This window comes from Solenopsis invicta, chromosome 16 (assembly GCF_016802725.1).
Source record: "Solenopsis invicta isolate M01_SB chromosome 16, UNIL_Sinv_3.0, whole genome shotgun sequence".
In the NCBI taxonomy this organism is placed as follows: Eukaryota; Metazoa; Arthropoda; class Insecta; order Hymenoptera; family Formicidae; genus Solenopsis; species Solenopsis invicta.
Window position 1 is genome coordinate 5,641,522 of NC_052679.1, and position 25,509 is coordinate 5,667,030.

General features: G+C 31.0%; 2 protein-coding genes and 1 long non-coding RNA gene across 9 annotated transcripts; 1 reads left to right on the forward strand and 2 right to left on the reverse strand.

Moving 5' to 3' along the window:
* The first annotated feature begins 12 nt into the window (after nucleotides 1–12).
* Nucleotides 13–5,976, forward strand: LOC105203923 (probable ATP-dependent RNA helicase kurz). Of its 6 annotated transcripts, none has more exons than XM_011172866.3 (18): nucleotides 13–103; nucleotides 429–613; nucleotides 831–1,010; nucleotides 1,089–1,388; nucleotides 1,464–1,839; nucleotides 1,972–2,207; nucleotides 2,328–2,679; nucleotides 2,760–2,991; nucleotides 3,075–3,258; nucleotides 3,383–3,615; nucleotides 3,800–4,023; nucleotides 4,152–4,394; nucleotides 4,462–4,651; nucleotides 4,821–4,961; nucleotides 5,025–5,228; nucleotides 5,323–5,541; nucleotides 5,624–5,721; nucleotides 5,810–5,886. In XM_011172866.3, exons 2-18 carry the CDS (start codon nucleotides 539–541, stop codon nucleotides 5,884–5,886), a joined length of 3,564 nt encoding a protein of 1,187 aa, XP_011171168.1. In that variant the 5' UTR covers nucleotides 13–103; nucleotides 429–538. The 6 variants fall into 6 exon arrangements, with proteins under 6 accessions (XP_011171168.1, XP_025988759.1, XP_011171164.1 ...); XM_026132974.2 differs by having other exon boundaries at nucleotides 23–39; XM_011172862.3 differs by having other exon boundaries at nucleotides 26–112.
* Nucleotides 5,977–6,204: 228 nt separating this feature from the next.
* Nucleotides 6,205–7,454, reverse strand: LOC113003476. The gene is made up of 2 exons (XR_005576459.1): nucleotides 7,318–7,454; nucleotides 6,205–7,161 (listed from the first exon to the last, which is right to left on the reverse strand). It is a non-coding gene; the product is annotated as an uncharacterized LOC113003476 (long non-coding RNA).
* Nucleotides 7,455–10,836: 3,382 nt separating this feature from the next.
* On the reverse strand, nucleotides 10,837–25,496 carry LOC105204204 (aldehyde dehydrogenase family 3 member B1). Of its 2 annotated transcripts, XM_026132978.2 has the most exons (11): nucleotides 25,366–25,496; nucleotides 19,392–19,595; nucleotides 16,360–16,394; nucleotides 16,024–16,167; nucleotides 15,842–15,937; nucleotides 15,505–15,726; nucleotides 14,076–14,239; nucleotides 13,493–13,723; nucleotides 13,170–13,370; nucleotides 12,776–12,891; nucleotides 10,838–11,185 (listed from the first exon to the last, which is right to left on the reverse strand). In XM_026132978.2, the coding sequence occupies exons 2-11, from the start codon at nucleotides 19,405–19,407 to the stop codon at nucleotides 11,046–11,048; spliced, it is 1,365 nt and encodes a 454-aa protein (XP_025988763.2). In that variant the 5' UTR covers nucleotides 19,408–19,595; nucleotides 25,366–25,496; the 3' UTR covers nucleotides 10,838–11,045. The 2 variants fall into 2 exon arrangements, with proteins under 2 accessions (XP_039314185.1, XP_025988763.2); XM_039458251.1 differs by lacking the exons at nucleotides 19,392–19,595; nucleotides 25,366–25,496 and adding an exon at nucleotides 19,148–19,385 and having other exon boundaries at nucleotides 10,837–11,185.
* Between the last annotated feature and the right edge of the window lie 13 nt (nucleotides 25,497–25,509).

Sequence of the window (25,509 nt, forward strand, 5' to 3'; positions counted from 1 at the left end):
ATGTCCAATCGTCTGTCTTTCATATCGAGTGCAGAAAGTGTAAGATAAAACAGCTGTATTCGAACCATGCGGTTGTTCGATTATCGGGAAATTCCGGAACAACGTGCGATCGGTTGGATAAGCAGAAGCATTTAAAAACGTTATCAGCAATTATTAACAATTAGCTTCAATTATTGTCAATTTATTATGCGCTAATGACGAACGTTAGATTTCCAATAATGTAGATGGGCAGCTGATAAAAATATTAATTTTTTTTTTAATTAAAAATACGCGCAAAAATTCTGTATTTTCTCTTGCCAATCAGAGATTAAAATCTTGAAATTGACTCAGCGGCTTATTTCAGTTTTGTCTCTTCTATCGCGATATAAGCCTTCCCTAACCTAAAACCCACGTTTTAAAAACATAACCTTAAAATTTTTTTTTTCTAGTGTCAAGCGATAATTTTGATTTTACAAAACTGCTTTCCGGGACAAAGGAGACTTGAATTAAACATTTTCATGAAAATCTTGGATTATATTGAAATCGTCAATTCCTAACAATGGGAAAGAAACGTTATAACTGGAAATCGAGAGCGGTTGCGAACGTGGAAGTCGATAATTCCACTACTAAAGAGGTAAATGTGCTTTTAATTATATTTATTTAAAAAATAAATAAATTATTTTCTGAAAAATCATACATCTATGAAAAATATAAATTATTGTTTGTGCAACACTTGCATGTAATTTGTATTGCACATAATATTTTTTTGTGCAAGACATTTATCAAAGTAGTTTGCTATCACTTGGTAAAAGTTTTTTTCGAGTGTATTACTTATTAAACACATTCTTCAGATTGCACTAGACATCGAGCATCGCGCCGAGGACTATGATAATTGCAACGCACTCGTCTTGCCTGCACAAAAAAGAAAAACGAAAAACATAGATAAGAAAGTGACGACCACTCGACTGTTATCAAAGAAACGCAGAAAACAATTGGAAAAAGTAGTCGAACGGAAGAAGAAAAAGTTACAGGTACCATAATTTAATTTTGCGTAAACATAATAGGAAACACCTGTTTAAATTTTTTAAAATACAACTTTTATTTTGTAGAGAGCGACATTGTTAGAAGAACTGGCAAAAGTGCAAGCTTCTCCTGCTGAGTTGCAACAGTACACAAGTCTAACGTCCTTGCAAAATAAAGGCTTAAAACGTCATTTTCGAGAGCTTGAGGCACCTGTTGAAAAATTAAAGCGCAAAGCAGATGACGAAGAGGAAGATGAGGAAGGTGAACATGATTCAATGAAGACTACTGTAAATTCTATTAAAATGAGCAAGAAAAAAAGATTAGCCATTCTTGATAACATAAAACAAGACGGAGCTAAGCTTGATCCAAATGTAGTTGGATTTGAAGTAAGCTTGAAACAGCGACGATAAAATTATGGTAATTACGAATAATAAAGTAATATTTATTTTATTTATTTTTAGTCCAGTGATAGCAGTGATGAAGAAGATAGTGACAACGAAGAAGAAAATAAAGCACATGTTCCTGAGGATATTGCTGTTTCTAAGGTGGTAAATAAAAAGGCTGAAATAAATGAACAGAATGATGAGAAGGACCTCATAAAAGATGTGGCCAAGAAAACAACTTCAGTTGAATCTCAGGAATCTCAGAAGTCTGTGGAAGAACCACAACAAAATGCTGTACCCATAATTCGCAAGCCTGCTGTTTTTATACCTGTAAATAGAAAACCCGAGATACAAGCGGCCAGATTGAAACTGCCTGTTGTTGCGGAGGAACAAGTTATAGTTGAAACGATAAATGAGAATCCAATAGTTATAATTACTGGAGAAACGGGAAGTGGTAAGCAAAATTATAATTAATAGACACACAGTAGTAATATTAATTTCTATTAATTTCTTAGATAATAATAATATTATTAGACTAAACACTTGTTTATGTAAATTCTCTTTTAATTGTTCAATCTCATTGTAGGAAAGACTACGCAAGTACCTCAATTTTTATACGAGGCTGGATATGCTCAAAATAAATTGATCGGAATAACCGAACCAAGAAGAGTAGCAGCGATGTCGATGAGCAAGCGTGTAGCTGAAGAACTGAATCTCTCACAAAAAGAAGTTTCGTATCTGATTCGTTTTGAGGGAAATGTTACAGAGGAAACAAAGATCAAATTCATGACCGATGGTGTTTTACTGAAAGAGATTCAAAGTGTAAGTAATAGATCTTAAATGAAGTAATACCTGATAACTTATATATCTTATTTTATATATATATATATATATATATATATAATTATTATTACATATCTAAAATGATCTTTTCTTTCACAGGATTTTCTATTGACAAAATATTCTGTAATTATACTCGACGAAGCGCACGAACGCAGTGTGTATACCGACATCCTCATCGGTTTATTGTCAAGAATCGTCCCGCTGCGTAATAAACGTGGCAATCCTTTGAAGTTAATAATTATGTCGGCTACGCTGTCCGTGAAAGAATTTGTAGAAAACAATAGGCTATTTAAGGTAAAACCGCCGGTAATTGAAGTTAAAGCGCGACAGTTTCTTGTAAAGATACATTTTAATAGAAAAACAAGCACGGATTATGTTAATGAAGCATTACGGAAAGCAATAAAAATACATACTCGTCTTCCGGAAGGTGGCATATTAATATTTTTAACAGGTAAATCTCATACAAAACCTTTGCTTTTTGTACATTATTACAGTTATTTTTATTGTTTTGTAACAATTTATTTGTCACAGGTCAGCGAGAGGTGCTTACGGTTGTGCGTAAATTACGCAAATTCTTTCCATTGAAGAAGAATAAACCTCTAGTTAAAGTGGTGAAAGATACTGAAAAAATGTCAGAAACATCTGATACAGAACACAATGAAAAAGACGATTCCGAAGACGATTTTGACGCAGAGGAAGCGTTGCGACGTAATAAGCAGAGGCAAAAGAAACAGATTATATTGCCAACTATTAATCTCGATGAGTATGTATACATATACCCGTACTGCAATTATTAATCTTTCATATTTTTTTCTGAAATTTATCACAAAAAGTATTTATATTTAGTTATTCGATAAATCCTACTGATGACACGCACGAAGATTTAATCAATGCGCAGGACGATGATGACAACTTTGACGAAGATGAAGATGAGGATGAAGATGTTATCGATTTTAAGAGACTGACGAATGCACAGCCATTATGGGTCTTACCTCTTTATTCCCTTTTGTCTGGGCACAAACAGGCCAGAGTAAATACGACAAATCAATCATGATATTAATTCTTTAAATCCTTAACGAATCTTGTAATAGGAAATGTTAAAACGATTGATCTATTTTACGCTGAAATAATTAATTTTGTTTTTAATATATCAGGTGTTTGAGCCACCGCCGGAAGGATGTCGCCTATGCGTGGTGTCCACCAATGTTGCAGAAACTTCTCTGACGATTCCCAATATCAGATACGTTGTAGATAGCGGGCGTTGTAAAACTAGGCTATATGACAAGGTGACGGGTGTAAGCACGTATCACATTAGCTATGCGAGCAAAGCAGCGGCCACTCAACGTGCCGGCAGAGCCGGTAGAACTCGACCTGGTCATTGCTATAGGTATTTCGACGTTTATTTTAGTTTATTATGCAACCTTAACAAAAATAAGGTGGTAAATTTGATCAACTTTTCCTAGAGCATTTTAAAATTTTAACTTTAGAAACTTTATATTTAAAATGGATCTTGTAAATTATGCATTTGATTTCTCGCTTCATATATGTACATAATGTTTTTTTTCATATAGGTTGTATTCATCAGCTGTATACGATAACGACTTCGAGGAATACAGTCAGTCAGAGATTCAGAGGAAACCAGTAGACGATTTGCTACTGCAGATGAAGACGATGAATATAGACAAAGTCGTGAACTTTCCGTTTCCCACGCCACCGGATATCGTGCAATTAAAATCCGCGGAGAAACGACTCATGATTCTTGGAGCATTAGAGCCGCCTTCGAAAAAACAGGGAGGTAATCGAACGTGGATATTTATTTAGATGACCTAAAATTGTAGGATTAAGACTTTCCAAGCTTGTTATTTGAAACAACTCTTTTATACTTAAAACATTATATTGTCTAACGCAGAATTCATTGTTTAGAAATGTACTGCGCGAAGGTGACGCCACTTGGACGCAGTATCGCCGCGTTCCCGGTTTCTCCGCATTACGGCAAGATGCTGGCGTTGTCGCATCAGCATAACTTGTCGAAATACACGATATGTATGGTGGCAGCTCTTAGCGTGCAAGAAGTATTACTGGAGACACTCGACACGGAAGGAACTAAGAGCAAATGGCTGGAAACGCGTCGTTCTTGGGCTAGGACTGGCAACAGTTTGCTTCTCGGTATGTAATCTGGAAATTACTTTCTATTCGTAACAAATACAAACGATAAACGATTCTGTTTGCATAGGCGACCCAATGGTTCTGATAAGAGCCATCGGAACTGCGGAATACGCAGGATCAAATGGAAAGCTGTTGCCCTTCTGCGAGGAAAATGGCTTGAGATACAAAGCAGTAGTTGAGATTAGGAAACTTAGACAACAGCTCACCAACGAGATTAATTTGAACGTGCCAAATCTAAATTTAATCATTGATCCAAAGTACGTATTGTAACTTTATCTGAACACCCTTATTTAATTCCCGAATTCTTATAGTATTCAGTAGTCTTTCGAAATATAGGAAATGTTTGGTCTTGATTAGACTACAAACTACTGGAATTTGACTGTTGCAATATGTTTGCGATGTTTGTTATAACAAGAACTTTTCCAGAATGCCGTTGCCAACAGATACAGAAGCAAAATTGTTGCGTCAAATAGTCCTTGCGGGTATGGCGGATCAAGTCGCGAAAAAAGTTTTGCCCGACGAGATAAAAGAAGATCAGGACAAGATCAAGTGGAAGAACGCGTACAGGTGCGTTGTTAATTATGATCGATAATTAATTGAGTGCGATTTCTATTTCGAGCTATATTTTAGAACACCGGAAATGGAGGAGCCCGTGTTTATACATTCCACATGTGTTCTACGAAAAACTAGACCAGAATGGGTAGTTTATCAGGAGTTGTATGAAACGAATAAGATGTACATGCGAGGTGTCACGGCGATAGAACCCGAGTGGTTACCGAAATTCGCGCCCACGTTGTGCCGCCTCAGCGAACCACTGGCTGAGCCACCGCCAAGGTATGCCTATCTTATACAATTGTTATTTTATAATACTTTTCCTACTTCTAAAGATATTAATGTTCATTATCATCAAATATATTGTTATAAACAGATATAATCAAGGAACTGGGAAGATCATCTGTCGCGTATCCGGGACGTTCGGAAAAGCTGGATGGGCACTACCGCTAATGGATATGGAGCACCCGTCGACAGTGGACGGTGTCAAATGGTTTGCGTATTTTTTTTTGGAGGGTCAGGTGTGCCCTAAGCTGAAACGCTTTGTCCCGTCGCTGCTGACAACACCTGGTAGCATCACCAAGTCATGGGCAAAGTAAAATAATCAGTTGTTTTATCTCTCTTTGATTTCACTCTAATTTACCGAATGGATTATATTATTCTACGATTTTCCACAGGCTGATACCACGCACTCAAGTAATAGTACAAGCGTTACAGTCGCAGGGAGTCATGTCCAAAGATAAACTTGTAGAAATCTGGGATTCGGACAAAAAATGTGAGATTATTTTAATTTTTATACAATATTTTATATTTAAACAACTAATTTTGTAAATCTTGATTAAACGTGAAATTTTTAATTTCAGTTCTACTGCTTGCGTATCAGAAGTGGCTACCGGAATCTGCGCATGCAGAAGTAGCACGGTTATGGCCACCTTTGTAATTAAAAATGTAATATTAAAGTTGTTATTGTGCATTTTTTTAATAAATTATTTTATAATGCAAATTATTTTATAATGTTAAGAAAACAAAATGGTATTCTACTTTCTTTTCTCTTCTAATATCTTCAGACTAAAATTGATCCTAATAAGAATTCACAAAAGCGTTTTATTGACTTCTTTATTTTTTTTAGAATTATATTAAACTGCGCAATATGTTTATTTTTCCATTTGTTTAATATTTTCTTGAAAAAATGACAAGAACAAATGCTTTTCGAAAGTATATTACACAAGAAAAATGAGCAATGGTAAGCTAATTGATAGACGGTTAGTGAATAATAAGTTTATTACTTCAATATACAATTAAGCCGAGAAGTGGACTTGGTTTACATCATAGCTAAACACACTCGTCCATCCATTCCTTAACCGAGTTTACTAACCATATACCTATTCTTATACCTGACCTTATGCCTAAACCTTAATTATTTATTCTATGACTTAGTGCTGATGAGTAATCAAATCAGAAATATTCCGCTCATTTTCAAATATTTGCAGCCTTTATTCATGATCGGTCTCGGGGTGCTCCTCACAATCGGAATCCAAGCTGCAATCAAAGCTGGCTAAAGTTAATATTAAATTATTATTAATATAATTAAAAATATTATTAAAAATAGTTTAAGTTTGTAATATTATATAAAATATTATTAATAATAATCAGAAATACTGTGATCGATCGAATAAAAGCTGTCAAGTATTTTTTTGTTCTTTTGGATTACTTCAGACACTTCTCATGAGGAACAACTTTCCTGCATCATACGATACTATATTGTATTTAGGTAGTTCCAGAAAACAATCAAAGTTATGTTTTAGATGTACTAAAATACTTAACTGAATAAAAACTAAATCTGATCTATCCAAATATTTACATTGCGATTCAAATTTTATGGGATAATAAAATTCGATGATTTCCTTCCTACAACATCAAAAAATAAGTTATTAAAAAGGGGAGTCATACCGACAGTTTTCACCGTTAAAAAAAGGAAAAGGTATGCCTTATATCATTTTCAACAGTTTCATTAGTTTACCTATAAATATCAAAGTACATACTTTTAATAAATATCGAGATTAAGATGCAATGTTTGAGGTTATATGCATAATGTATGTTTCAGATGTTTAAATAGCAATGAAACACCTGCAAAGGGATCTGATGCAACAAGTAATACAACTGTGCTCATGTCCAGTGAAAGAGAACTAGTCGCACATGAAAATATGGAAGATTCCTTAAAAAATAATGTTGATGTCAGTGGACAAAAACTAATTTCAGACAAAAATATCATTAAGGATTTCTGGAAAAATGATATGGATATTGACCATGCATGCAAGTGTTGGCAGGTAAAAAAATTAATATGATCCATAAAATTATATTGATTACTTACTGAAGTAGTTTTTAATATTATTATTGTTTATCAGATTCTGTTGCAGAGTCTGTGACTAGCGTACGTTCTTTTAGTCCTCCTCACATGCCACGGTATATTGGCGATATTCGGACGCCTCATTTAGCTACACCTCGAAGAGCTAAAGGAGCACTTAATCTAACGAAAGTTATAGTGAAGAGGTAAAGAAGAAAGATTTTAAGTTTACAACAAACGACAACTAGATTGAAAAAGAGAATTAATAATATTAAAGAACTGGTTAAACATCTTAAAGAAAAAAATTTAATATCTGAAGATGCTATGGATCAATTTAAGGTATATTTCTGTCATTCTGTCAATAATAGTTCTGCCAATAAATTGCTTAGTGCCAATGTTGATTCAACAGATTTTTTTCTATAAGGCGCATTACTATTATTTGTCGTTAAGATTCCTGATGGAAGAAATTTCTACAAATAACTATAAAACTCTACAAGAAATAGAAATTTATATATACAGAAATATTTATTTTTTGATAAAAATATCTAGGCGGAAGACTGCAAACTATATTTTTATGTCGTATTTTATTAAAATGTACAACTTTGACGTTGTTGAAGCATATAGTTATTTGTAGCATATTACAATTATTTTACAATCATTCCTACAAAAATCTATTGTAATCTACTTATAAGAAATTTAAAAAATTTTTAATAGTAATCTGTTTTTACTTTCCTGTACAAAACTGTATTTTTTATGGGAAAATAAAAATTGATTAGGATTTAAAGTTTCAAAAATTTTTCCCATAAATTTATTCCATAAAACACTAGGTTTTTATGGGACACGTAAAAAATTACAATTTTCTACGTGTAATAAAACGGACAATTGGGTTCTCCAAATTGTACATATGAATGAAATAAAATACTACAAAAAATTACAAAAGTATTCATGTCTTAGAAATATTATTATTTTTAGAGTCAATTACCTAACCCGATGGAAGAAATTTTGAAACGCGTGAGAAGTGGCCAGAGAAAGTATTCACCTCAATTAAGAGCGTTTGCATTAACTCTGAATTTTTATTCTCCGAGGGCTTATAATTATGTGAGGAAGAGTTTTCAAATTTTTTTACCTGATCCTTCTACTATTAGGAAATGGTATTCAGTGTTAGATGGGCGTCCTGGATTTACCGCTGAATCATTAGAAGCCTTAAAGTGCCAAATCAAAATGAATAAAACTCCCGTACTATGTAACTTGGTTATAGATGAAATGGCAATTCGTCAAGAAATTTCTTATGATGGGCAGAGGACCTATGGAATCGTCGATCTTGGTGTAGATAGTGATGATATTGTTGACATAGATCGATCTAAAAAAGCAACCAATGCCCTTGTCTTTATGCTTGTCGCAATTAACAATCACTGGAAGCTTCCCGTAGGTTATTTTTTGTTAAATTCGTTGACAGGGGCAGAAAGAGCAAATTTATTACGAAAATGCCTTGAATTAATTAATGAGACAGGAGCAAACGTACAATCATTAACTTTTGATGGTGCTGCTGTAAATATAAACATGTGCAGATGTTTAGATGCGCAAATTTTACAATAGGAGATAGTTTTCAACCGTACTTTACTCATCCAGTAACGAACAAGAAAGTATATTGTTTTTTCGATCCATGTCACATGCTGAAATTAGTGAGAAATTCTTTGCACAAAGAACAAATAATGAAAATTGAAGGAAAAAACATATACTGGGCAGATATTGTTGAGTTGCAAAAACTGGAACAAGAGGAAGGTTTGCGAGCAGGAACAAAACTAACAAAAAAACATATTTCATTTCAGAACAATCGAATGAATGTTAAATTAGCAGCTCAAACGCAGAGTGAAAGCGTTTCTTGTGCTTTAAAATATATGGATGCAGCTAATTACAAACAGTTTTATTCTCCCGAAGTAACTGCTGAATTTTGTTCTATTTTCAATAACGCCTTTGACATTTTAAACGTTCGTAGCCAATTCTCAAAAGGAGCCTGTTATAAGCTCCCATTAAATGAAAATAATTTTGAGAAATTACAAGCTCAATGCGAAGAAATTATCAATTATATTAAGAAACTCACAAATTCACAAAATCAGCAAATGATCCATAGTATTAGGAAAACAGGGTTTCAGGGATTTATTATATGTTTAACAAATATTTTCGAGTTATGGAAAGATTTAAAGAAGGTAGACTTAAAATATCTTTTAACATTTAAATTGAATCAAGACCATTTAGAAACATTTTTCAGTGCTCTTAGAAGTCGAGGAGGTTTTAATAATAATCCAAATGCTCAACAATTCGAAGCCGCGTACAAAAAATTATTAGTCAGACATGAAATAAGTGCATCAGAAAAGGGTAACTGTTTGATTAATGATATAAGGATTCTGTTTGCACCCTCAACTATACAAAAACCCTGCGAACCACTTATATATACTGATTCGATTGACGGAGATACAGAAATCGAAGTTGGTATATTTGATCACGATTATCTGAAAACACTGTGGTCGGCTACACCGTATGTCGAAGACGTTGTTACGTACATCAGTGGATTTGTTGTACGCAAGATTAATCGTGATAAAAGAATGTGTCATACGTGTGCACGCTTTTTAATATATCAGACAAAAACTCGCACGGACTCATAGAAAAAAAAAATAGAGGGAATTTAATTAATCCGAGTGAGGATGTCATTGTTATCACAAGTGCGTGCGAGAAAATTATCAGGGAAAATAAAAAGGCAATATTTGAAAAAAAAAATGTAAAAGATTTCTTGGCGTCGAAAGTGTTAAATAGTATTCTTACTCGTTGTTTTCTTCAAGAAGAAATGATTGAACACATTCGGAATCAAGAAATCTTAAACAATCATAGAATTCAATTGGTTAAATGTATCATACGTTTATACATAAGAATTCGTTTATTTCACGAGACAAAGATTTGTAATAATACCGAAAAAAGAGCTTATATACTTCATAAATACACAAAATTAATACACTTTCATCATGAATAAAAAAACTGGAAAAGTCCATTTTACATTTACTTTTTATTTTTTCGCATCACATATTTAGAAATTATTATAAATAAGACAAAAAATAATTTAAATAAACGAATTAATGAACTCAAAAACAGGCACAATGGATTTCTAACTGTCGACACGCGGTTCATGAATTATGCTCGCTTAGAAAACGGAGTCTAACTCAACGCATGCGCACTGTGTCAAGTAGGACGCGCAAAGGATAGAGATATATCTTTGACCTTTAGATGTTGCTCTCAGTCGCCACTCATTGCGGAGATAGGCTATTCCTGTTCCATATACTATAAGTTCTATGGATGAGTACTCCGAGACCGATCATAAATAAAGGCTGCAAATATTTGAAAATGGGCGGAATATATCTTTTTTTTTTGTTATTTGTCTAATCAAATTCAATTTTTTATCGGTGTAGGGTGGAAAACGCATTCCGAAAAATATATTTTTCAGAATGCGTTTTCCACCCTGCACTGATAAAAAATTGAATTTGATTAGACAAATAACAAAAAAAAGATATATTCCGCCCATTTTCAAATATTTGCAGCCTTTATTTATGATCGGTCTCGGAGTGCTCATCCATAGAACTTATAGTATATGGAACAGGAATAGCCTATCTCCGCTTAATATTGGAAAATTAAAGTCTTACCTAATGTAGGAAAATGTTCTACAATTTAAAATGTATAATTATTTAATTATATGAAAGAAGATTCGTTTACTTCGCAATCTTATCTGCAAGTTTGTTGTAATTTCGAATGTGACAAGCTTTCTTATGTGTGAATGTATCGAACGTGTATTTTCCATGATAGGCTCCCATACCGGAGTTTCCTACTCCTCCAAAAGGTAGAGTTTCAACTAAAAAAATAATAAATAATGATAATGCATGGAACAATATGACAAAGAAAAAAAATTGATATTAGTTTTTGTTATGCTTACATGTAATTATCTTTGTTAATTTCATTCGTTATCTGCCTATTCAGAATGAGTTTGAACTAAAGATTTTATGTGTTAATAAATCTAAGATTATATAAATAAAGCAATAATTAAATATTAGATTAAATATTTATATATATAAAAGTTTATAAATTTAATAAAGAAGTAAGTAGTCAAGATAAAAGTATTTATTCTTAAATAAGTGTTAAGAGTGAAATAGTTTATAAGTAATAAATAATTAAAATAAAATCGTGTTTACAAACTCTTATTTCCACTTCAAAGATATGGATAAAAAAGTGACGGATAGCAATATTTATGCATTATATTCATGCACTACATCATCAACATTTGTTTATAAGCGAATACTCGTATAATTCTCATTACTATGCACTTGTTAAATCATTTTAGAATTAACATACCCGCATAGACACACATTGTATGCAAAGTACATTGTACAATAGAATAAAACTAAAAAAAACTTAAATAAAAAACTGTTAATTGCGATTCAACGTAGAGAAATTACATTTAATACTTTGTTAGAAACAAATAACGTCACAGTTAATGAAATACTATTTAAAAGAAAGCTGACACATCTATGTGCACATTATAAATAATTCATTAAAAAAACTTTTTATAACATTATTGTAAGAAAAACTACTTGCTACATGCAATATCGTATTATTGGCAAGAATACTACCACTGGATGTATTATTTAATGATCAAAGACACTTTCTTCGTCCTGGCTAAATATATACAACACTAAAAGCTTTTCCCTGTACCTTAAATAATTAATATAAAGATATTAGTGTCATTATTTTTTTGAGCATTTTGATACATTGTAATTATAGATCGTCATTGTACATCATTAATAATATGCGAACCTAGATTCGCATATTATTAATGGTATTTATAACGTTAATTCATAACGTCAATTTTGTGTTAATACTATTTGGATAATAATAATAATAATAATAATGTCACTACCATTTATAAGTAAATTCAATTATTTGAACAATATATACAATTTGACATAGTACAAAGTTTTCGCGTTCAAAACTTGATATATACAAGTAAAAAATAGAAAATTTATGCATGTACAGATATCAAAATCTATCTCATGCCATGAAAGAAAGATAGAAGTTTTTCTTCAGCCATTATTTTAGCTAAACCAGAAGGAAACGAGTATCCTTGTTTTAACCAGTGTAAAGAAATATATACTCCATCTTAATAAAGAAGGTATTTCTGCTCCCTCACAAGCAATTTAAAAAATCAATTCGTATCAATCTACCAATCTTCCATACTATTTTTCAAACTATTCCTGTTAATTTCGACAGAACAAGTATGAATCATAAATATGAATCAGAAACACAAAAGCAAAATATTATAAAAAGAAACTTAGTGAAAGGGCTTGGCAGACTCTAAAATAAGCTTTTTTTTCCCAATTTTTTTAAATATAAATAAATATGCCCGATGTAAATAATGCTTCCGTCACCACGTAAAATCCGGACTCACTGGTATATTGCAGCATCGTATCGTTGACGCAGACTCCTCCGCATCTGACTTGGTTTATAATTTGATCTTGTATCTCTTTGCTCGTGGAAAATATGTACAGTGCCAGTGGGCATTCACTATAGATACAAAAAAACTAGTTACACCATACCTCGCGCAAAAGTGAAATTGTCAATATGATTACATGAGAGAATATATGAATTTATCCGGCGCATTTTTTTAGTTATACCTACGCGTAAAATTTTCTATTCGAGATTATATGAGTTTGGATAATTAAAATGATACCATTCTAGAACTGTAAAAGATAATAAAAAAACACGAGATATTTCTAAAGAAAATAACTACGTTATTCATTTTTCATAATCCCTTTCTCATAATATCATAGTCAATAACGTACCGTTCTTTAATAAAGTTAATTGCATCGAGTGCATTATTAACGTTAATTATAGGCAATATTGGCCCGAACACTTCTTCTTGCATGATGGGATCATCTGTTTTAACATTGACAAGTATTGTAGGCGAAATAAACTTTTCTGCAGGATCTATATCGCCACCAATAGCAATCTGGCTTTTATCATTTAAATAACCGACAAGTCGTCTGAATACAAGGGAAATAATAATTATTATTCAACTTATCAAATTATTCTTAAAATCATCGATATTATAAATAATTAATAATATTATATAATAATTATACAGTATTTGCATGAAACAACTTACCGATAATGTTTTTCCGAAACAATACGTGCCAAGTAAGGACTCTCCTGTGGTTTTCCACCATACCATTCCTGTAAGATCTTTTTAGCTTCCTCAATAAATTTAATCTGTACTTCGGGTGTGCATAACATATAATCGGGCGCAACGCATGTTTGACCAGCATTAACGCATTTACCCCATAAAATGCGGCTTGCTGCCATTGACATATCCACTGTGTTGTCAATATATAAAAGACTGCAAATCGTTACTGTTTAGTGCAACTCCATTCGAAAGAAAAATTTTCATTTTATACATATCACTCATTTGTTAGACGACATAATTTAAAAATTGTCATTTTTTAATTATCTGTAAAAAACGAAGACAATCCTCTTGTGAGAATTTGATACACTCTGTGTTAATAATACTTTTATTTCTCTGCAAACAGTGTAGATCAAATCATTACATTAAAATTACATTTAAAAGTGATATCTATTATAACATTGTAACGATTTAAAACATTTGAATCAGAAAACGTTTTTTTTTTTTAATTATGTCGTCGCTGTAGCAAATGAGATATTTAGATTTTTTATTTAAATATTGTTTATACTTTTTTCCACCCAACTCTAACGTAACAGGCGTAAGATACTTATTAGCAGCTGCATGTACAATTCTTCCAACCTGAGGGGATCCAGTATAAAAGATGTAATCAAAACGCTGCTTAAGTAACTCTGTCGTTTCTGGGATTCCTCCCATTATTACACGGCAACACTCCTATTTACAAGAAACCTGATCAGTCAAGTAATTTTTATACTTTTCAAATAATTATTCTTTTTATCAAGCCAAATGTTCAACATATAAATTGAGTGTATATAACAGCACTTTATAAAATTAAAATTCATAAAATTAAATAAAAATTTTAAATTAATTCTTAGTTAATGCTGAAGTTGTGACATTACGAATAATATTCATATTATAGTCAATTTCTGAATTTAAAATCGAATTAATTATCCTCGAGACATCATAAATCAAGTTCGGTACATTCATAGTTCGTTTCTATTTTAAGATCCTAAGCTCTTAAAATGCCAAGACTCTGTTTTATGACATCTTAAGACAGATGGTTTTAAAAGTAAGAATAAGGCTATGTATATCGATCGCAGTGTCACATTCAACAATTTAAACATTAACTAATAATTTAAAATTCTTATATTTTATGAAGCGTTTGTTAATAGAAAAATCCAAAGATTATTATTTCATTTTTCGAGAATTCTTTCACCGTGTGGCAATTTCTTTATTTTTTTAAATTAAAATATTCTATATCTTCATGAAGGATATCCCATTTTGATACAAAATCATTACTTTTTTTATTTCTTAAGCTGAAAGAGACCATAAAATTACATGGCTTCAGCTGAACTCGGTTATAAGTTTATTGCATAATGATGACATAAAACTGCGCGTTAAAGAATATAGAGACAATTTAATCTCAATATATTCAGACCATGGCACACAAAAAACTTAAGCAGTAAAACTTGAGAAGTAAGCAAATCAGTCAGTCAAAGTCGAGAGTGTAAGACCATAATATAAGCAGAAGCAAATCCAGTATGTTAATTTCCTTACTGTATGTACGTCTTATTGTTTAAGTTTTCTTACGTGCTATGATCTTTAGTTTGAAGAAAACATCACGTTTATTTCAGCGATATCTTCACATTACTAATAAGATCAATTTATTGAACACATTAAACTCAAATATAAAATCACATTATTAATAAGATCAAATTGTCTCTATGTGTCAAACATCTTGCTAATACACGTTAAAGAAGAAAATTTACATGAAGATAATATAATTTTTTATCTGACATCATTAATATTATCGTAAATCAACGCAATCATTCTTTTTATATTTAAAAAATCCGCTCGTAACGAAAGATCGTAAAGTATGTATAGCTCGTTTAATCTTTCTAGCTGAAAACCGTTCGAATGTCTCGATTCATGAATTTTTCGATTTGTTAACGAATTATGTAAACAGAGAATTCACGCACCGTGTCCAAATATTTTGGAATGGTTTTATACAAATATTTCGCCGCAGCTGGTGCAGTCTCGGAAGGTTTCACAATCACGCAATTTCCAGCTGCTATAGCACCTATCATAGGTAGCAGAGTCAGCACAATAGGATAATTCCAGGCACCTATGATTAATACAACTCCGTAAGGGTCTTTTCGGAGTTCTATTTGGTCGAAGAAGTATATGAATGACTTGGACGGCTGTAAAATATTACGATTTCAAATGTTTACACTCTGCATTGTTACAGCTGCTTGAATGAACGGAAGAGAAAAATTTGTTCCTATATAACAGAAAAAATCGTATTCAAGTAACTACCTTCTCTGTTGCCGACCACTCTTTAATAGTCCTGAGCATTTGTTCGATTTCTCCGATTAAAAAATTCAATTCTACAGTAAACGTTTCGAACTTGTTCTGAAAAAGTGTGCGCAAATGAAGAACATTATTAAATACGAAAGGTAATGTACGCTAATAAAACGATTTGTAATACGTAATCATACTCTATGCAAATCCTTCATCAATGCTTCTACCATTTCTGAGGAGGTTTCCTTCAGCATACGTAATGTCTGTTTTAATTGTCTAATTCTCCATTCTAATGGGCTCGATTTTCTTTTATAAAATGAATCCCGCATCTGCTCAACTACCTGTAATGATTCTTATGTAAACAATATACGCCCTTATTTAGCCCTCAAATTGTATGGTTTTCTTTTATATAACAGAAGGAAGAAAATACACTGATTTCTTTAATTAACTAATAGCGTATATTCAGTTATGAAATACATATAGGCGGATATAAGGGGAAAAAATGTGATAAATGCAATTCATGGTTTACTTACATCGTGATAATTTACAGGTTTATCGTCTGTTTTACCTAAAACAAAATATATGATTCAAGATATTCACAAATTGTCAGTAAAATTAAAAAAATACCTATTCTTAATTTAAATACTAAATAAGATTTGTGTAAATTAAATCAATTGACTCAACGAGTTAACTTTTACATCTTGTTATAAACATAAGGAAAGAGCAAGTAGGAAAAGAAGGTATTATGGCTACTCCCATTATCTCTGTTATTAGGTGACGAATTCTGACAACTATTTATAAAATTATTCAATTAGTAGCCCGCCGTTTTTTAGTAGCGCTAATATGCGAATATACAGTAGTTAACAAACAGGATAATAAAAAATTTTGGCTGTACTATTTTCTAGGAAAAATTTAAATGACTTATATTCTTTGCAAAATAATACAACCAAAATGATTTTCTTTAGAGATAGCATCGTACAGTTCTCTTATAACTGATTTCGACCAAAAATTTCTTATAGCAGCCAAAAACTTGTGGCATAAAATAAAATTCATCAAACTATGCCGAACTTCATTGAACTTTATTGAAATTTAAGGAATTCAACGGATTTCTAACGGGTTGTACACCCCTCATACCAGAATTCAAGAGTGATTATCCTCTCGAAAAAAAGTTAACATGTTTAGAGTTTATGAGTTTAGAGTTTTAAAATAACTGATTAAAGTAACAAATTAATTAAACTTAAGTTATTTTTTAATTAATATATTTTTTTAATTTTAACCAATTATTTTTAAAACAAATGAACTTTAATTTATTAACATTTTTTCTTTGATTAAAATTTACCTGTAAAAATATATTTTTTAAAAATTGAAGAAAAAAACTAAAGTTAAAAATGTATTAATTTAAAATTAACTAGATAATTTTTAATTAATTGTTTTATCACTTTAAACAATTATTTTTAAAGCACAAACTTTAACTTATTAATTTATTTCCTGTGTTCCATAGAATCTATAAGAAATTATTAAGTATAGTATTTTTTTTATGTTTCCTGTGTTTGGAAAATTATTAAATAAAATAATTTTAATTGGACTATTAAGTTATTATTTTTTCAACCTAATTATAAAAATATAAATTAATGTCGTGAAAGTCAACACAAGATGTTCATGTGTAAATTAATGTAATTAACAAGCAATTATTAATACAGTACAGTTTTGATCCTCAGTTTTGGATTAACTTCAGTGGATTTTTTGGAACGTTACGGTCCGCGTTGTTACATAAACAAAAAATTTTCTTGAATAGTTACAATATTCATAAAACTATTATGTACATACAATACTTTTCTAAGAATAATGATTATCAACGATTGCAAGTGGAATGGAGTAATTTTACATTGAAAATGATTCAAAACTGAGGATCGGAACGTTTATATATATATTAATAATTGCTTGTTAATTATATTAATTAACACATGAACATCTTGTGTTGGCTCTCACGGCATTAATTCATATTTTGATTTACTTCGTCAAATTCTTTAATTTTAATTATGTGATTTTTAATTTTTTAACAAGTTGCTTCAAATCTGTTTATATCTTAAATTCGTATCCATTTACATTACGTTGAATCTCTATAACTAATTTTGATTTCTAATATTTAATGTTTACTTCTACTCCTAGTATTTCCTCTATTATGTGCAAGGCCAAACATACCCAAATACTTGCCCTCATTATCTGTCCCCATTGATTTTCTCGCAAAAACGCGAAAACAAAAAAAAAATTGCTTAACATATAAAAACACGGACATAAAGGTCCTCGTTCGAAAATAAATTTATATATTGCTTTGACGCAAGAACTCTTAATTTGCATAATCGCATAATTTATATAATCGTAGAGAACATAATTTTGTCCACATATTAATCGCACAAACAATATATTTCTTGACGTGCGATGCAACATAAATTATGTATTATGCAAATCTTAGCCATTTTTTATCTGTTTTCCTTGATTTTATTTATAGAACTATGGAACAATATTCGAATTGTCATCGATAATTATTCACAGTAAGATAAATATCCCATTGGCCAACCACATGTTAAAGAAACAGTTGTTAAATATTTGTAAATATAAATTTTAAATAAAATTTTTTTTTTTAATCACACAGGTCTACAAAATTTTGGGGGGGGGGGGAATTTTGGCAGTATTATATTATTTTACTAATAATATATTTTATTCAGACTTAAATAAACATTAGGTTATTAATTTTATTATTTCTATTTTTTTTATGTTTTTAATGTCAGCAAACTGATTGTCACATTGCGATCGAATATTGAGACACAGACGATTTAGGCTGTCCGGACATTGGTACATTACATGTACGAAAAAATTGACCGTTATTTAATAAACTACAAATTAATAATCTTTTCTTTCTTTTATTTAAAGTGTAATCTTTGTTATGTATGTAAAAAGATATTAAAAATGTATATATTATTTCGATTTAAAAAATCGTGTTTTTAAACAAGATTACGTATTAAACATCCGGCTACTGGGACATTTATTTTAATTTTGTTAAACAAAAACGGAACGAAGTAAGCGGAACAAAACTCGGTCTACAACTGGTTACAACTCGGTTACAACTTACAACCGGTCTAACGACGCTTCTCATGAATATCTTACGTTGGCTCTCACAGCATTAATTCACATTTTGATTCACTTCGTCAAAGCCTTTTCTAGTTTAATTTTAATTATGTGATTTTCCCAATTTTGAACAACGCGGTGTTTTGCCCGAGATAATTCGCAGTATCAAGTATATTATACATATCTTAATTATACCTTAATATAATTAACGCGGCATGAAACGCAGCGCGGTTTTACGTCTGTCCATTGGTCGACGACCATTGATAAGTCTCAAAAATTTGGTCACTAAGGTCGACTGACCTTTCGAACGGAGAGATTAGAAAGTCAGACGTAACGCGTGAACGTCATTGAGCTACGCCTTTACGAGAACGACTGATTCTCACTGTAGATTGACCGATTGATTTTTATTACCTACGTTTTATAAATGTATAGATCTTACTTTTACAGAAAGACATGGTCCCGGACACGCTTGTGGATATTCCGATAAAGATGTGGTTCGACGGGGTGGACGACGATGACGACGACGACGACGACTACAACGAAGTAAGCGACTGCAGCAGGCTGCTCCGAAACGCTCTGATGAACGTGCAGGGTCAAAGTGTTTTTTGATCCTCTCTCACCGTGCTTTTAAACGCGGGACACGCTGAAGAGAGAAAGGTAGATCCACGTCAATTGCGGCAATGAATTACAAAAGATGAAAAATCGGTATTGTCAAAATTATATATGTCAGGATTAATGTCCACCGTTCGCCATCAGCAGTTTCGACGATATGAGAAAACAACGATGACATATGGTATGCGTATTTAGTAATGATACTAATTTATCATCTTTTGTAATCCACCGCCGTATATTTTTAAATCTTTTATTCAACGTTTAATGTATAATTAAATTTTTAGTAAAAATTTCCTAATGTTTTGAGGTTGAGGAAGGCTTAGTTTAGCCGAAATGTTCCATTAGATATGTAAATATAATATTTATCGAATTAAAGATTTTTTTGTTAACACTCATAATTTTTTGGCTTGTAAATTTGACCGGTTATTAAATTACTACGTTAAAAATAAAATTAATTGCGCGTTTATATTCTCAAAAAGATGAGTAGTACAATGTAGAGAGTATGAGATTTTTATTTGCATAATATACAAGGTGTCCAAAAATTCTTCGCATTCGAAAATTGCTATGGAGCGTTGTACGGTTTATAAACTTAATTTAGTTACGTCGAAAGTTGCATGAACATAAAACTACGTTAAAAGTTGTGTTAAGATTAAATTAAGTTAAGAGTTAAGTTTGAAAAGTATTATTTAGATTAAATTGCATATAGAAAAATATAAATTTTTAAATTAAATTGTTTTAAATAACAAAATAATTATAAGATGGTTCATCAAATAAATTTTATATTTTATTTGTAAATTAAGTTTATACCGAATATATGTATAACTAAAAATATTGTTTTTTATATAAAAATGTATTTCTTTTTTAATTTCTGTTACGTACTCTCTAAAATCTTTGGAGTGGAATCCCACTCTAAAAGTGTGAAAATCCTGCCAGTCTTGATAAAGAATGGCAGAATTTTCACACTTTTAGAGTGGAATTCCACTCTTTTAGATGAAATTCCACTCCAAAAAATTTAGAGAGTAGGTAAATTTTTATCTTAGAAAAAAGTTAATATATAAATTAAAGTTTATGCGTTTGAAATAACTAGTTGAAATTAAAAATTAACCAAATTAAATTACAAATTATTAATTTTTTATTTATACGTCTCATACGACTCTCGAGAAAACAAAAATTATTAATTTGACGAAAAAAGAAACTGCTAGAGTAATCGAATATGTATATGCGTCTATTTTATTCCCTTTCTTTTAGAGTTTTTTTTATTGCGCAACGTTGAACTCTTCGAAGAATTCAATAGCCACTAGTTTCATTAAATCATCTCAGTGTCGATTGTTAACTACACACGAATGGACGTTGAGGCCACGAGTTTCTGTTTTTTATTAAATGTAACACGTATGTTTTAAAAAACATCTTAAATGCGCGTATATATTGTGTCTGGGAAAAAAAGAAAAATTAATTAAAATATAAATATGTGTTCTTCGAGTCTTTCGATCTGTATATGCATGTATTGGCAGCTATTGGTATATTTTATTATCAAAAGTTCCAAAAGACTCAGCCGTGAGTTTTCCAAATCATTTTTATCACCAATGTTGATCGTTATATAACCGCAAACATCACACGTTCATTGCACGATGAAAAGTAGCCTAGAATTCTTTTCTTTTAAACGTGACTCAGATAATACATACATTTAGAAAACATCGTAAAAGCGTAGTCTTTACGACGTTTTTAGATACATGTGCGAAAAAGATGCCTTTTAAATATGCATGTTGCCTAGAAGAAACAAGAAAATAGAAATGCTTCTTTGATTTTCAATTTTGACTCATTTTTATCTAATGATTATTTCTTTTAAAGTGTTTATAACTGTGTACAACCGTGTGTGACTGTGTTCAATGAGATAATCATTTTGAAAAGAAACAGATGGAATCAAGAAAGAAAAACGATTCTTCGGAGGCCCAATCGAAAGATAAAAATGGAAAGGTTAAAGGTTACGACACTAATAAATTACAGAACAAAATAAAGAAAGTAGACGTGATAACGTCTTCACCTACGAGTCTATGTCTCTGTGAAGTTAGCACCTTATTTTTCTGCATCGCAAGTTTTTATGCAAGTTCTATTTACACCCTCAATAGTTCCAGAGTTCCTGTTTATAACAATAGTTCCTTCGAAATAACATTAAAAATGATAATTTAAAAATATAAAGTGCCAACTTCACGTGGCACTTCAAGTTTCGAAATAATTGATTTTGACTATGGAATTCTATAGTTCTCGAAGAGTTCCAGAGTTCTCCATAAGAATAAACAATAGTTCTGATCATTAAATATTTTTAAAAAATCTTTTAATTTTTTTGTCAGCACCTCAAGTTTCGAAAAAATTGTTTTTGACTATGTTATTCTATAGTTCTCGAAGAGTTCTAGAGTTCTCACTAGGTTGCATTAACAGTTCCGATCTATAAATGTGTGTGTATGTGTGTGTGTGTGTATATAAAAAGAAATATTAAAAGTGCAAACAGAACTTGCGCATAAAAACTTGCGGTGCAGAAAAATGAGGTGCTAACTTCACAGAGACCGAGTCTATTGGTTTAATTAATCAAAGTGAGCAAGTGAAAACAAAAACCAAGACAATGCTATCGTCTGGATCTGCTACATTTAATTTGCAAAAAAATTTCTTGTTTTTCTAGTAAATTATAGTTCAAATAATATTAATCTTTATATTTCCATTAATTAAAGCAGACTTTGAACTTGGAAGAAAATAACAATAATGCCCACATTAACTCAAAAATATCTTTGAAAAAGGGCTAGAGAATATTTATTTTAAATGAAAAAGTATCGAGAAAATCTTAACATAGATAAAACGTAGAACGTGATTATTAAACCATTAAGTATAAATTTAAAGTAATAATGCAAATCATTGAATATTGAAAAATGTGCAAAATATATAATATTATAAAAATTGTTGAAAGTATTGATTAACGATTATTTGTATAATAAACTACGTATTAAGAAATAAAAATTTAATATTTATTATGTGTATATATTTCACTTGTGTCTCAATTCCTAATATAATGATTATATTGCATACATTTTTGTTTAGGAAAAAATGATTTTTTAACTATTGCATAATTTGTATGTTTTCTTGAATAGAATACCTTAAACTATTGCAAACTAAGCAATTTTACGGGATGTTTAATTAACTTAAAAATTATAATATTGAACTACAAAATTAATTATTCTTCAAAATTTCTATTTTTCATGTTTACAATCTTGATTTACAAATGAAATCGATTAGAATATCAAAATAATATAACTTCTAAAAGTTGCAGGAAAAATAATCATATATTTTCTGAAATATATATTGATTAACTGGCAGCACTACTTTGTAGTTGAAGATGAAGAAAAGAGAAAACAGTACTAGAAAAAAAATATCTATTATTGTAAGGTAAGAAAAATAATTCTTATAAGGAAAGTTATGATAGACATATTTTACATGGGCAATTGCAACATTCAAAACTATTCATACCAATCTCAAAGAAAACGGAAAAATTAAAGTGCGTTAATTTAATTAAACAAGTCTTATTTACACCACCTGATTTGACCTATATTTTTATACATGTCTAAAGTCAGTCAGCAACAAAACATACCACGTAAACCTATGGCTACTTTTAATTCAATGTAGGTAATACATATAGTGCTTTATACAAATGCAGATTACGTATTATTATATTTCGACTATACTTATAAATACTTATTTTTAGTTATATTAAGTAAATCACATTTTCAGTTACTCATAAATAGGGTGGGCAAAAATCCTAATATTTAAGAGACTAAAAAATTTCTAAATTCTCCAATTATGAAAGGTATAACTATAAAAAAACTTATAATAAAAGCGTGTCTTGTAACTAAGAAATTATAAATTTGATCGTTGTTGATTAGTGAATTGCAAGATCCTAATTCTAATCGAATAATTATTCTTATGGATGAGCCAATTATTCCTGCTCAAATTGCAAGAATAAAGTATAAAATTCCAATATCTTTATGATTAGTTGAGAAGAGTCATTTATTCATAAGATATTTTAAACATAAAATATTGGCAATTAGTATTTAAATTACCAAATACAAGCTTGTAATTTGTATTTCAAAGCAAAAAAATTGCCAGTATCTTGTAATTCAAACATTAATTGCCAATATTTTGTACTTTGTACTTGAAATATTTTTTATCAGCTCCGTCTACAAAGCTTTATTGCACATCAAAAACATTTATTGATCAAAGATATTTATCAGGATTTGCATATATAGTTTATGCTTTTAGGTTTATACTTTTACGTATCGTTGTCTTATCATGTTTGATGCTTGAATCTAATAGGGGTCACAGATTATGCATGATAGAAATTAAACTACTGTCACAGTAACTCAGGCATGAGCAAAAAATGTAAGTTTGAGCAATACCTAAAATTAAGATTATGATTTTTCTGTTTTCTTTGAGATTTTAACAATAATTTATTATTTATGTGATTTACTATTTAATATTGCTCATAGAATTTGATTTAGTTAAAGTCGAGACACTTTGAATAAATCTAAAGCCTAATTTTTCATTATCTGATTAACTTGTGATTAAACTTAATGTTTTACTTAATATTTTATTTAATGGGCTTCATAATATTTAATCTTAATTTGATGATAATGTTGATGATTCTCAACATTACCAGGTAAAATCAGGTTTTGAAAAATATCAAGTTAATTTTAACCACCCGATAATGAAAAATCGGACCTAAAAGTTATAAAAACCATAAAAAGGATACTGATAAAAGTCCTTTCCCATGGTTCCACCATATACAACTCAATAACGAGCGTATATCGGAAATACCAGTACGATAGAAAATCTCGTAGACTTCGTACATAACCCATTATAATTAATGACTAATTATTGATCCAACTTTTGCAAATTGACTTTGCAAATTGACTATACCACACGCGAGCAATAAAACTCCAATTATGGCAATTATGGATATCTCACTGTCTTGGATTAATCTTTTATATCGACCGACTAAATTTATGAATTGCCAATAGCAAGAGCCCGTCGTCTCACTTAGGATTGTATAATACACTTTGAATTTGAACGCTCACGTGCCGTAGTATATACTGCGCAGCGGCGGAGCCGTGCCTGCGCGTCTTTGAGACGTTATACGCCATCTCTAAAAGTTGAACATACACTACGATGCCAATGTACACTGCCAGTCATTAATTCGACGAGTCATAGTAGATGGCTGACTTACCGACGCCACAGTCTAGCATATATTGTATATGTTAGACTACGATGTCAGTAAGTCAGCCATCTACTATGACCCGTCGAATCAATGACGGGCAGTGTACACCCATGGAATTTGATTTTGTCCATGGGAAAATTTTCCAAACTAAGAAGTCGCTATCTTTCTACATACTTACAGTTTATGATTAATGTAACGACCAATAAAATCTAGTTGTTATATTAATCATAAACTGCGAGTATGTAGAAAGTGGTGACTTCTCAATTTAGAAAATTTCTCCATGGACAGAATCAAATTCCATGGGTGTACACACATGCATAATCGGTCAATAACTCAAAAAGCTCGTCAATCGCGTCTGTTGGGACACCTGTCGAAGGAACGAGTGCCGAGCGCGCGTGCAAAAACTTAAATTTTTTTCTAATAACCTAACGCCTATCTCACGATTCATTCATTGACTCGCAATTTACGCCATCGCAATCGAGACGAGACACAAATACTGAAATGTGTGGACGAATAAACAGTAGATACAAATAAATTGACTCACCGTTTGTCGCTCCGTCCAGCTCCGCTTTCGATGATCCAAGATCCTTCTCCTCTCGATTCATACTTGGCACAAACGCGCGACACTTAATTGGTTCGTTGTACCAATAGTCGGGCTTGACGAGATCTACCCTGTAAATTGGTATCA